This window comes from Apiospora phragmitis, assembly GCF_038363925.1.
Source record: "Apiospora phragmitis strain CBS 135458 chromosome Unknown utg000005l:1.0-4161743.0:1.0-4166827.0, whole genome shotgun sequence".
Taxonomy (NCBI): Eukaryota; Fungi; Ascomycota; class Sordariomycetes; order Amphisphaeriales; family Apiosporaceae; genus Apiospora; species Apiospora phragmitis.
Window position 1 is genome coordinate 3,508,774 of NW_027117403.1, and position 13,699 is coordinate 3,522,472.

At 52.9% G+C, this 13,699-nt stretch overlaps 5 protein-coding genes across 5 annotated transcripts; 4 read left to right on the forward strand and 1 right to left on the reverse strand.

The window, feature by feature from the left end:
- Nucleotides 1-134: 134 nt before the first annotated feature.
- PG994_005082 (uncharacterized protein) lies at nt 135-1,991 on the forward strand (the record flags this gene model as incomplete). The annotated part of the gene is made up of 1 exon (XM_066856491.1): nt 135-1,991. One exon carries the CDS (start codon nt 135-137, stop codon nt 1,989-1,991), a length of 1,857 nt encoding a protein of 618 aa, XP_066718658.1.
- Nucleotides 1,992-2,433: 442 nt separating this feature from the next.
- On the forward strand, nt 2,434-4,542 carry PG994_005083 (polyketide synthase; the record flags this gene model as incomplete). Its single annotated transcript, XM_066856492.1, has 3 exons — nt 2,434-2,523; nt 2,598-3,013; nt 3,102-4,542. 3 exons carry the CDS (start codon nt 2,434-2,436, stop codon nt 4,540-4,542), a joined length of 1,947 nt encoding a protein of 648 aa, XP_066718659.1.
- Nucleotides 4,543-5,986: 1,444 nt separating this feature from the next.
- Nucleotides 5,987-7,211, reverse strand: PG994_005084 (uncharacterized protein; the record flags this gene model as incomplete). The annotated part of the gene is made up of 2 exons (XM_066856493.1): nt 5,987-6,593; nt 6,661-7,211. The coding sequence occupies 2 exons, from the start codon at nt 7,209-7,211 to the stop codon at nt 5,987-5,989; spliced, it is 1,158 nt and encodes a 385-aa protein (XP_066718660.1).
- A 1,965-nt stretch (nt 7,212-9,176) lies between these two features.
- PG994_005085 (uncharacterized protein) lies at nt 9,177-10,897 on the forward strand (the record flags this gene model as incomplete). Its single annotated transcript, XM_066856494.1, has 3 exons — nt 9,177-9,958; nt 10,026-10,498; nt 10,548-10,897. 3 exons carry the CDS (start codon nt 9,177-9,179, stop codon nt 10,895-10,897), a joined length of 1,605 nt encoding a protein of 534 aa, XP_066718661.1.
- Nucleotides 10,898-11,845: 948 nt separating this feature from the next.
- PG994_005086 (parallel beta-helix repeat protein) lies at nt 11,846-12,697 on the forward strand (the record flags this gene model as incomplete). The annotated part of the gene is made up of 1 exon (XM_066856495.1): nt 11,846-12,697. One exon carries the CDS (start codon nt 11,846-11,848, stop codon nt 12,695-12,697), a length of 852 nt encoding a protein of 283 aa, XP_066718662.1.
- Nucleotides 12,698-13,699: the final 1,002 nt, after the last annotated feature.

Sequence of the window (13,699 nt, forward strand, 5' to 3'; positions counted from 1 at the left end):
GCCGCGGTGGCCTACGTTATGGGCCACACTTCCAAACGATCAAGCAGGCCAAGACGACCACAGGCGGCTCCCGAGGCTCCGCATGGGCACGGATTGAGCATGGCTTGGCCGTCAGCGAGGAAGGTCAGTACTACATGCACCCTGTTATACTGGATACTTTCTTCCAGGTGGCCGGAGCGGCCGCCCATCATGGCTTCACCCACGCTTATAAGCAAGCCGTTCCCTCTAGCGTGGAATACCTAGTACTCTCACGCTGTTCTTCCGAGACCTTCACCTTGAGCGCAGACGTGGATACTGACACAGGCGCCCTTGTGGGCAACGGCTGCGGGTTTATGGGATCTGATTCGACCCCGTGCCTAGAAGTCTCGGGCGTGCGCTTTGCTTCCCTCGATCCAATGGGAGCCCCTGAAAAGGATGTTACACCTTGGACCGCTAGGTGTACATGGGTTCCATGTATCGACTTCATCGACTTCCATGCCTTGATGAAACCAGGTCGGGACCATGCCGCGTATTTTTCTGCGCTGAACCAGCTCGGAGATTTGGCTATTGCCCTCTATCAACGCACCCTACTCTCTGCGGGACAGACAGCAGGGAGTCGGAGAAGTATTCAGCCGCAGAAGTACATTGCCTGGGTGCAACACCAGCCTGTTTCTGGAGAGGCCTTTGACGACACTACACTGGTCTCCCGTATTGATACCCTGTCCTCGTCACTCATGAAAGGGCCGTCGGCGTCAGTTGCCGCAGCGATCGCCAGGCTCTGCGAAAAGACAACACCCATCGTTTTTGGAGAGATTGGAGTTTTAGAGGTACTCCATAACAATAGCCTTCTGGGCAAGTTTTCCCAGTTCCTTAACGACAGCGACATATCGGGATTTCTGAATTGCCTAAGCCGCGGCAAGCCTAACCTCCGCATCCTGGAGATCGGCACGGAACTCGGGCCCTCAATAGGCAACTTTGATGCCATCAGACAGCCAGATGGAGAGCAGATATATTCGACATATGTCTATACAGAGAAGTCTGCCGACACGCTCAAGAGGGCCGAGGATTATTTCCAGATGACAGATAGAATAGAATTTGTCCGGTTGGATATATCCGAGGATCCGGCAGAACAGGGCTTCCAGAACCAAGAGTTTGATCTGGTGATCGCACGAGGGGCGATCCATGCTACCCGCTCACTCCAGCAAAGTCTGAAACATGTCCGTAGACTGCTTCGTAGTGATGGGTACTTCCTGCTGCAACAGCCCCGACCGGGATTGGCCTGGGTCAAATTTGTTCTCGGGGCTGTTCCTGGCTGGTGGTGCGGATCCGAAGACGGTAGGGGCGACGAGCCCTATGTCTATACGGAGAGATGGGATGCGGAGTTGCGGGCGGCCGGGTTCGGTGGCGTTGCCAGCATGGCAACGGATGCCCCTGAGCCGTTCAACCTCAGCACCATCATGCTGGCGAGGCCACGGAAAGAGATATGTGACGCCAGAAAGGTCACACTGCTTCATCATCACGACGGACTGACCAACGATCCAGATGTTGCACGTTTCAAGGAGGTCTTGGAAGCTGACGGATGGCTAGTTACTTGTGCCACAATGGATTCAGCTCCCAGAGACCAAGACATGGTTGCCTTCCTCGAAAGTGAGCGGCCCTTTCTAGGCTCTCTAAACAAGGCAGCATTTGAAGAGTTTAAAGACTTTCTGGAAGGGGTTAGCAGCTCCAAGGTTTCCATCCTGTGGCTGACCAAGCCCACACAGATCAACTGCCACGACCCAGACTATGCCCCCATCATCGGGCTAGCCCGGACACTTCGTCTGGAGATGGGCCTGGAGATGGCCACATGCGAAACAGACGACTTGCATTCATCAACCGGACTCGGCGCCGTGGCTTGTGTCCTCCGCCGGTTCCAGGATCGGGAACAGCATACAGTCACCGACTTTGAATATTCCATCACAGGGGGGCGTAATCCGTGTCAACCGTGTTTTTCCATTCTCACTCAAAAATGAAGTCGAAGTCGGTGATGTGGCTGAGTACGGCAACTTTGCTGTGAAGATTAATCGCCCGGGGCAGCTGGACTCGCTGCACTGGGTAACCCGACCGAGTCGACAACTGGTGTGCAACGAGCTGGAAATTGAAGTTCGCGCGGTGGGAATGAACTTTCGCGTAAGCTACAGACGGCCTCTTCCCGATCTGCTATCCGATGGGCATACAAGTACTATACTGATCATTCTTTCTCAACCCATATAGGACGTCCTTGAAGCTATGGGGGTTATCGAGTGCGCCGACCCTGAGCGTATAGCTACGACGGAAGGGAGCGGAGTAATCCGGCGAGTTGGCCCGAACGTCACCCGATTCCGTCCCGGAGACCGTGTGATGGCCTTTGGCTATGGATGTTATTCTACCGCCATGATTACCACGGAGCTTCTGTGTGCTAAACTGCCAGACAACATGGACTGGACGCATGGCGCCTCCATGCCAGTGGTGTTCCTCACTGCTATCTATGCCCTCCTCCATATCGGACATCTAGAAAAAGGCCAGGTAAGATTCAGGAGGAGCTTTTCTTCTCATTATCACGATAGTAATTGTTTGTGCTGACCTTCTACTTGAAACAGACCGTACTGATCCATAGCGGCTGCGGCGGCGTCGGCCTCGCCGCCATCCAGATTGCGCAAATGGTCGGGGCCGAGGTCTACACCACCGTCGGGAGCGAAGCGAAAGCGTCGTATCTCACGGAGTCCCTTGGCATACCCCGAAACCACATATTTAGTTCGCGCAGCGACCTCTTCCGGGACGAGATACGGCGCGAGACAGGCGACCGCGGCGTGGACCTGGCGCTGAACTCGCTTTCCGGGGAGCTTCTGCACGCCACCTGGCGCTGCGTTGCGAAATGGGGCACCATGGTGGAGATCGGCAAGGTCGATCTGCTCGGCGCCGGGAAGCTGGATATGGACGTGTTTCTCGGGAACCGCAGTTACTGCCAGTTTGACCTGGCGCAACTGATCGCAGAACGGCCGCACAGAATCGGCAGGTAAGACTAATCACTCTACCCACCAAATTACCCCCTCCCTGTATTGTGTCTTTCCAGGCCAAAAATTGTGCTAACCCCCCATCGATAGTCTGTTGGATTCGATGCTGGAGTACCACAAGCAGGGTTTCATTCAGCCAATACAGATCGCCCAAGTTCCCCAAGGACCAAAACGAGAGGACGAGTACCAAGACGCCCTGCGTTACATGCAACAAGGAACTCACATTGGCAAGATAGTCATGCCAATACCTAGCATGGATACCATACTCGAGCAGCTTGGCCGTGTTCCCCCTTCAGCCGACAAAGCCTTGGCCAAACTCGACCCGTCCGCGTCGTACTTGCTCGTCGGCGGGCTCGGCGGACTGGGCCGTTCCGTGGCGATTTGGATGGTCCAACACGGTGCTCGGAACCTCACCTTCCTGTCCCGAAGCATTGCCACCACATCGTCGTGCGGCACTACCGATTCATCAAAGGAAGGCGATTTTGTCCGCATGCTGGGCAGCATGAGTTGCGACGTGCAGCTCGTCCGCGGCAGCGTCACCAGTGCCGCCGACGTAGTCCGTGCCGTCGACGAGAGCCCGCGCCCCGTGAGAGGCATGATCCACATGGCCATGGTGCTCCGCGACCAGGCGTTTCAGCAGATGGGCTTCGGCGACTGGACGGAAGTGATGGCACCCAAGGTGACGGGAGCTTGGAATCTGCATACCATCTCTCGTGAGAAAGAGTTAGATCTCGATTTCTTCGTGCTTTTCAGTTCCTTATCCGGCGTGCTGGGGCAGCCCGGGCAGGCACCTTACTCTGCCGCCAACGCTTACTTGGATGCATTTGTGCGTTATCGCACAGGCATGGGCCTTCCGTGCACTTCCCTCGATCTCGGTGCTATGGAAGGCGTGGGATACTTGTCCGAGCACGAAGGTCTCCTGGACAAGATGCGGGGCACTGGTTGGAGTCCGGTGAGAGAGGAGCAACTGCTCGAGGCACTAGATGCGGTCCTAGCACGCCGTCACGGCGGCGCAACAGCCTGCAAGAAGGAACTTGATATCAGCAACAATACACTGGAGAGCTATGTTGACACCAATGCGGTGCTTATCGGCATTGCCCCAGACAGCTCGAACGACGGAGATAGTGGAAGCACGCGTCTTCATAGAGATGTCCGTCTCAGTGCGTTTCTCAGCAAAGGACGTGGTAGTGGTTCGGAGGCATCGAGCAACAGCAATAACAGCTTGCGTCGCCTTCTAGCGGAGGCGAGGGATAACCCGACCTTGCTTGGCATGTCCGAGACGGCGGATCTGTTGGCCCGCGAAATCGGGATCAAGCTGTTTTCACTCATCCTGAAGCCGGATCAAGAGCCTAATATTGCTCTTGGTCTTGCCGAGTTGGGCTTGGACTCACTCGTCGCGGTCGAACTACGGGCGTGGTGCAAAGCCATGTTCACGGTGGAAATCAGTGTTTTGGAGATGCTGGCCATGGGGACCCTGGGAGCCTTGGGGAAAACGATGGCAGCGCGATTGGCAAATAAGTATGGTCAATAAGGCTGTTCGGAATAGAGGAGTATGGAGGAGTCATATGTTTGCCCATCCTCCTCCTCACTCTCTAGCAGAATCTTGACTATCGCGACAATACAACACAGCTGGGTTGCAACATTAACAGTAAGCAGTCGCCACTCGTAAATTCGAGCCCAGCGCTTCAGCTCACCAACGTTTTTCATCCCTTTTCACCTTCCTTGAGGTTGCAGGTGGCAGGGAAGGCCGAAGTACTAAGTTTCAGATGACCCGAGGTCTAAGAAAGGTCTAGGTCAAGATCGCAAGATGACACCGCAGGATGTACCAAAAAGGGCGAAGACGAGTTTGACGACTTGGCCAACGTTCGAGATGAAGATAGCACCGGTCTTTTCTCCAGTGGGAATCAATGGTTGACTAATCCAGCAGGACCTTCGACAATTACCCAAGGAGCCTACCTTATCTCATCAAGGCCTAGGAAGGTGGTGAGTTACTTACAAGAAACCACGGGCTTCATAAGTGGTGTACAACTACTGCCATCTCTGCCTGGTGACGTTCCTGGTCGACAGGCCTCCCGCAAGGCACGTGTGGGAGGAGCACGTACGAGGAAACGGAGAGATTTCTGCTGCAGCAAGTAGGCCTCGAAGACATAAATGCCAGATTGGTCTCGGACCATGCGCGTAAGTGTCATCGTCCAAGGGTGGGGGATCCTTTAGAAGATGGTTATAGAACCAGGATGAACCTGACAGGTGGCTGGGGTAGTTGAGATATCGGGTAGGAAGCAAGAGCAAGCATCCCTATCATGGCTATTGTATTGGCCCCGAAGGGAGGGGGAACGGGTGCTATAGGAAGTTGAGGTATTAGGAAGGTGGGGGACAACAATTGTGCATAGGGGGGGAGATGGTAGGGTAATAACTCCCAATAGCTGGCTGTTTTTCCAACAATGGTGGCCGAGTGGTTTGGGTTACGTTGGACTGTGCTGTGTGTTATCCTCTCCCGACGTAACACTTGGGGACTCCATGCCATAGCATCCTCGTTCGATCCTGCCACCTAGCAGATGTTTGTGTGCAATCACCTTGAGCCACCTCGGGAAGGATGCCACATCGAGCATACTAGGAGCTCGACCTCCATTCTTTTTTTTTCTTCCTTTTCCCCCCTCTTTATTCGTTTCCCTTTCTTTTTTGGCAATCTCTTCCTTTTAGCGTCTCCTTTCACTCCTCGTTCAATACTTCCCGTCAGGCCTATTTATGATGAATTGATCTGATTTTATTAGGTTGACCTGGAGGTCGGCTGGCAAATGGCTTTCTTCCCTCAAAACCCACCAGTTTGCGTGCAACCGGGTCTAAGACTGAATCATTTGCCTCCTACAGGCGCTGCCAGTGAAGTGTCCTGTAGAAGGGTCCTGGGCTTTAGAAGGAAGTGGGACCGAGGTAGCCGTTTAATTCGGATTACCGACCGGCCATGCTATCTGCCTATCCTAAAGCACCTCCTTACCTATGAGGTAGCCTTGGATAATTGTAGACTCAAAACATTCCACTATATCTCGAATCGTCGACATGTCGAAGATGTCAATGACCTTGACAAAAAGCATCCCCGCCCCCTGACGCGGATCCATGTTCGTGAACCTGCCAACAAGATAGTCCACCGCTTTCTGGGGATCGCTGCCGCCGCCATAGCCGGGATAGATAGATGAGAGCGGAGAAGTACGCAGGCGGGACTTGAAGGCCCAGGAGTTGGACAGGACCAGCAACATCGGCGTAGTTGCAAGGTACCGTGAGTTGCATACGGACTCGAACAAAAGCAGGTGTTCGTGCAGAAATGTAACCTCTTCATCTTGATCAAGCCACTTGTCGTAGCTGAGCAGGTCTGCAAAGAAGACTGCTCCCGTCATCTCTTCATACACGTGCTTCCATCTACCCTTGCCTGCACCTGGACGTATGCTGATAATGCGACCACGATAGTCTGCGGCGTCGTAAATCGTTTCGTTGAACTTCATATATGATTTATCGTGTCCGGCTGCCAGATATTCTCCATCTCGAGGAAAGCTTGAGGGTGGTACAATAGCCGAAAGGTCTCTAAGGAGGCTGTCGAAAAACTTAGTCTCTCTCTCGTAAGTCATGTCGACATTTCTGGGTCAGTCATATTGCTTACCTGTGATCCCTCTCTTCCAGGAATATACCGTGTTTTCTTAGAAAGGCTTCGAAACCAGGATCTCCCCAAATCCGGTACATGCTCTCTATTGCGCCCTTACTAGGCAATCCAGTGTGGCGCATCAGCTGTTCCAGTTCTTTCGGCCAGTAGGTGCTGTCGTTTGGCTCCATACGGCGACGAAGCTCGCTATGTATCTCGCAGAGACAATCCATGACTCTGTTGAACTTCTCTGCCGCCGCTCCCGGCTCGGATGGCATGCTTGCATAACTCGACGGTGGAAGGCCAGAGAACCTAGAGAGTTGCGCCCAGAACAGGCCAATCTGCACCAGGTCCCCAAAAGTAAAGACTGTGAAATTAGCCCGAAGCTTCTTCGCTTCTTCGCGCAGATATCTGTCGATATCCCAGGAGCGCCGTTTTTCCTTGGCGAGGAACTTTCGCCGTTTTCCTGGAACCATGCTCTGCCTGCTTCGCCACCCGGACATCGTCTCCCGGGCCGACGAAGGCAGCTTGGTCCACTGCAGCTCGAAGGCCTCCGGATCGTTCGGGATCATGCCCTTCTTCCTAAAGCAGAATTCCTGGCGTGCTCCAGGAGATTCACAGTCACCGGCGATGGTGAGACATCCTCCTCATCTTGCCATGAGTTCCGACGAGCCCGTATACCATCATTGCCCCGGAAACGCAAGAGCCGCTTCATAGAGCCAGCGGCGCCAGTCAAAGTCTTCCCAACTCTGGCCTTTCCGGGGTCGCCATCGGCCGTAGTCATGTTCAATAACTTATATAGCCTCTTTTCCTCCTAAATTCGATGTGGCGAATGTTATGGAAGAGATGTGATACACCTACTATGTCGCCCCACCCTAAAACCTACTATGTACTTCCAAAAGCTAAACTGCACGGCCACTCGCGCCACACCTATTTCTAGCTGCTTACCTGAAATTTATTAATAATCAGCCTTGCACACCACAACAACACCTTTACCAATACCGACACGCATACGAGCCTTCCTTTTCGAGCCGATAAGCATGCAGTCACGTTGGGTGGTCCCACCGATGTACCTGTTTTGTTTGGTCAGATAGCTTGGAGCTCTAATTGAGATCCACCTGGCGGTGCGTGGCAGCTGGCAGAAGCTGTAAGTATATAGTAGGTTTTAGGGTGGGGCGATATAGTAGGCCCAGCGGCTTCAATGTTGGTCCGACGATGTGGAAGGCCGTTTCGGTGTTGGTATGAAGACCCATGGCATGGTATGTTGCAATCCCCAATCTTGACTGTGGCAACTTTTCACGCACTGTTGTGGAAGGTTTCTAGATCAAGGAAGCGCCGATGGGCTAGTGCGACTTCTGGCATCGCAGGTCCTACGGTCCACAGCAGCCGTTAGGGCACGAAACTAGAGAAAATCCCAGAACGTTGGATCGCACCCTTGAAACCGAATGTCACGACTTCTCGTGGACGCAGAACGATCTAGAAGATAGGACACGATACTTGCCCTAGCTACCTTTGAAGAAGAACAATGACTTGATATCACGAAAACCGGTGAAGTTACGCTCTATAGGAGTACCAGACAGGCCTTATAACCATATTAATTATAGAACAGTGTAAACAACGCAAGAAACCTCGGGTTGTTATAGGAATTCATACAATAGCCCTCTGGCAGAAATACTACAATGCTGTCTCGGTCTGTATCGTGCATGGTAATGTTGAACCAATCCATCTTGGTGACCTAGGACAGTACTCACATAATGTTTCTTCTAGTACGTCATCAATTGTGGCCTAAAGTAATGTTGGACCAGGCTGTTGTTTATGTTTATCATTGAAGGGGTGGAATAGGGGTGACACTGAACGCCCAGTCCGCTTGTGGTTGCCTACATCTGAGTGCATGTGCTTTAACCGCATAAAGTTTCACCAGCAGCCATCTTCTGAGTTCATTCAGTGCGAAAATGCAAAGAGTAAAGCTACTGCGCGGTCTATGGTCGTTGGATGTCAAGTCAAGGCAGGCAGTGTGTCACACCGGCCCCGCAAAACTTCCTGATTGGGTTGCCGACTCTGGTCTAGATTCAGCATGCAGAATATCGGCAAGACAGCAACGCGCATGCATCGGGCGACTGCATATTTGACGAATAACGGCATAGTATCAGAAGTATTTGGCCCTTTCGATTCTGTCAGATAGGACTCATGGTGTCACGGCGAGGCTGTTGCCTCGAAGCTAGGCTGACATATCACCGTCGATCCCTCTGCACGCCGTAGGCAACCAAGGAGTAGGCTATCTCCTCGCCACTTTCGACATAAGGTATCAACTGCTCTATATAAAGCAAGAACCAAAACCTCGTTCCAATAACTCCAGAAAACATCAGTCATCATCACACTTACACATGCGCTCCTCTTCTATCTATAAGCATTTATAATCCATCATGACAGCAAACACCGACCCCGACACACAGGGAGAGCCTGCCACAGTTGGATCGCAATAGGAGTCGACCCAGAAACAAGACAACACCCCAAACCCTGAAGTACCAGCCGGCTCCATGAGCGACGTCAAGAACATCTACAAGTCTCCCAAGGACAAGGATGGCGTCTGGACATGGGTCAACAAGTACCCCGAAGATGCAGAAGACGCTGCCGAGAACGAAGTGACAGCCCAGTACGCAGTTCTGGTTCGCAACATCAAGAGCCCCGACAGCCGGAAGAAACTCAAGGCCCACTCCATCGTAGTCCAAAGCCCTTGGCTGAAGACGGCTCTTGGCAAGATCCTGGAAGATTATCCTGGTGTCGTGTGCGAGCTCGAGCGGCTCATATTCGAGGCGCCCTTCCAGCCCTTCGTCCATCGATGGAAGGGCTTTGTGAAGTACAGGGAACGGGAGAATCTGGACGATACGACCAAAGAACACCTGACAATACTCCACAACATCTTGCAGTACGAGATGGGCCACAGCATCAAGGTCTTCGAGGACTATGTCGAGAAGGGTGTCGTCACCTATGAGAACCTGTGGATGGTCTTTCAGCCCGGCGCTCCCGTCTTGGCGGCGCACAAGGGACCGCTCTCTGCATTTGAGCTTGAAGACACTACGTACACGGAGAATAGGTGTGGGAAGTTCGTGCGCCTGCGCTGCGACTGCATCGACTACGATGGCAAGGCCTTCGGAAGATGCCAGGAGAACATTGATATCTCAGAATTCGTCGGAACTAAGAGGATCACAGAGCTTTCTGCATACCCCCTTACTTTCCATCCTCGTCCAGATGAGATCAGAGATTCGTTGATCAAGAGGGGACAGCTCTTCGAGGACCTTGCTGGTCATCATTACAAAGCGTAAGTACTCTCGACATCTCCATTCTAAGAAGAACCATGAAATGTGTGACTAACAAATGGTTGATAGTTATTCAGGGATGGCGATCACCTGGGACATCCAGGGGAACGAGTTACCGATCGAGGTGTCCGGGCGCATCGTCGTCGACATTGGCTCGTTCAATCGGTTCAGCCCCATCAACTTTATGCGCCATCGACGGTTGAGAGACTGGAAATCCAGAGACCGTTTGCTTCTCCTTGCCAGCAAGGCGCGCCACGTCAGATCTGGTGGTGAACTTGACGGTATTCTTCGGCTCAGCCCCTACCATAAGATGCTCGCCCGCTGCCGCACGGGGGGTTACTCTCTGAAGTTGAAGAAATGGCTCGACTTCTTCGTCGAACAGGTAGGGGACATCCAGTTCAGTAACGATGCCTTCAACAAGCTGGTGTTGCCTGATGACCAGAAGGAACTCATCATGGCTTTCTCGGAGTCTCAGCTCGAGGGTTGCGCCTTTGACGACGTCATCTCGGGCAAAGGCAAGGGCGTCATCTGCCTACTTTCAGGTCAGTCTACCTATCCCTTTTCATGCAACAACATCCGAGAGAGTCTCAGTTACTGACAAACTCCATCATAGGTTCTCCCGGCGTAGGCAAGACCCTGAACGCCGAAGCCGTCGCCGAGAACCTCCGCGTGCCCCTGCACACGCTCTCCTCGGGCGACCTGGGCGCGGACCCGCACGAGGTGGAGCGCGGGGTGGCCGGGGTGGTGGTGCCAAGGCGACGGAGCTGTCCGATGCGGACCTCGATGAGCTCTCGGGGTTGGACCTCAATGGGAGGCAGATCAAGAATATCTTGAAGACGGCGCAGCTGTTGGCCTCGCGCAAGAAGACGCCTTTGAAGCGCTCATTCATCGATACGATTCTTGCCATTGAGAAGCGTCGTCCGGAAGTGCACCACGATTAGACACGGGGCAAAAAGAATACTCAGTGGGGAGTCTGAAAAGTTCGATTGTGATTTCATACTGGTGGTTTCTTCTCTACTTATGTTACTACCTTTCATTCGATAGGGAATGTCATATTTCTTCACTAGCCCCTTCTATTTTCGCCTGAACCCCTAACACAAGTAGCATTCGAAGAAAGAGCATGCAGTGCAGTAGACGTCACGTAAATGAAACACGTACTCCTCATAAACTTGTAAGTTGTGCGGAGTGCATTAGCACCGTACCATGCAGCAAGGGGTGATTAGATTTGGCGCCTCTTGGCACCACAGAAGCAAGTAACACTTCGGAGACGAGCCCCCGCATAGCAGGAGCCGAGCTTTGAATGCCAGTTGCCAATGCGGAGATACTTTGGCCGTGTGTCCATCGACATGAAGATGCGCCAAAGAGATGCCGGTAAAAGCGAATCAGTAGGGGTATCGGTGCCCATATAAATGCAAGGTAACATTGTCATACTACACCAGATTGCTGCGCATCCTACTTACATTGCAGACCACGGGCCTCTGTTCATTAGGCTCTTCAACCCTCCTGTGCTGGTATTTTCCTCCAATCACTGGGCCAACCAAATAGTTTGTGACTGAGTACATAAAGTAGCCTGAGGGGCGAAATTGGCTGTTACAAAGATCTTCAATTCTGTGTTCTACAATCTTATGTGTAAGAGCTCGATGCTTAGTGGTTTGTTCTTTCCAAAACCCTAGCAATGGTCAGATTTTCACTATTCGGGGCATTGTACGCCCTTTCCTCCGCCGTCCAAGCTCAGTGCGGCTCAGGGACACCCGACGCGAAAGTGACGGGCTCGGGGCAACTCCTTCACGGCGACCCGCGGCTCCAACACGGTGTACTCGGGCAGCGACTACCGCGCCGCAATCCAAGCCGCGATAGACGCCATCAGCAGCGGCCAGCGCGTCGCCGTCATGGCGTCAGGCTCCATCGGCGCCAGCACGCTGACCATCGCGAGCGGCAAGACCTTCGAGGGCTGCGGCACCATCCACACGGGCTGGAACAGCGGCAAGGGCGCGATCGAGTCCCTCAACACCAACGGCGTCGCCATCCCCTACCTGACCATGACGGGCGGCCCCTATTTTGGGTTGCGCTTCCACGGCGTGCGCGACCTGACGCTGGGCCAGATCGTCATGGACCTCGACACGGGGTTGGGGATTCGGTTCGACCGCGACGCGCCTTGGAACTATAATGTGAAGATGGATAGCGTGCACGTCACGGGCGCGGGCAGCCATGCTGTCGAGACGTTTAATATCGACGGGCTCGAGATCAGGGAGGTGATTGCGCGCGACGTGGGCGAGTCGGGTTTGCTGATCCAGATGTCGCGCAATGTGCACGTCGGGCTGGTGGATGGCGACAACGTCGCCAAGGGGACGGGGTACGCAACGCTGCGGTTCGCCAACAACAACGGCCAGAATGAGAACGGCAACTACAACACCAACGTCTACGTGGACAAGGTCGTGTCCCGTGGCGGAGGCAGGGGTGTCTTCTGCGTCTCCCAGTCGGGTGGAGCTGTTATTACTACGGTTGACTTGGCTAATAATGGGAATAACGCTATCCTTATCGAGAACTGCTATAACTTATCCATCCGCGGGGGTACTGTCAATGGTGGGGGCGAGGTCCGGATCTCGGCAAGGGACGAGTTTCCTAACAATCGCGATATCTGGATCACCCTCGCTGTCAATGGCGCTTCAGTCCGGGAGTCGCCCTGTGGTCAGAACATTAACTGGAGCTTGTCGGGCAATGGCGCTAGGAACATTTGCTGAGCTTGGAGTGACATTGTGTTTGGAGGCGCCCATACCTGATCATACAGCGATCTACAAAGAGGAAATCTGTCTATTGTTATATACTGGGATAATAAATCTCTATCTTTGCTCTTTCGCCTGGGCTACAGTGATACATTCCTTTGCCTACTTGGACATCATTTCAATGCAGAAATTCTTTCGGTCTCGGTTAGGTCTGCCCATTTCAAATCATGCATGGGAACTCAACTACGTTTTGAAATCAGAGTCCTCCATCTTGTTGCTTATGGGACTATTGAATGTATCGATGTACAACGGCTCTGCAACATACCGCACACGTATTTACGGCTAAAAATCGGATGTGAACAAGCCGCCCAAACACCCATGACTGAAACTGATCAAAGCAGCACAGCCTTACTTTGTCACAAACAACAAGAGCTGTTGTCATGAACCCAACCATCGGTTTGACAAACATTAGCTGATGCCTCTTCTCAGCATATTGACCGTGGAATTGTGAGCCTTAGTTCTACATTATCTTTGCTACCTTTTCCCATATTCGGATGGAGTTGGTTTCCATCATCTCTCGTCCACTCTCTGGACAGGTCCTACCGCCACCACCTCTTCTGGTTCTGACCGCAATATCATATCACTGGGTGGTCTATATCCGTGTTTCTTTGCTACCTTTTCCCATACTCGGACGGAGTTGGCCTCCATCGTCTTTCATCTATTCTCTTGTCAGGTCCTACAGCAACTGCCTCTTCTGGTTCTGACCGCAATATCACATCACGGGGTGGTCTATATACGAGTTCGCCGAGCAAGCACAGAGTGTTTCCATGGATTTTCTCACTCCAAAGTCCTCTCTGGAGCGTTCAATATCGAAAACTGGAGGTAAGCACTTCCTCTCCGTGCTTTCCCTGATCGCTCGGACCAACCCAGCTACATAACATCCTGCTGTTGGCGTACGTGTCATGTGAACGATCCGTCGTGAAGCCCTTGAACACTAATACCCATCCGAGCCAAGCAGTT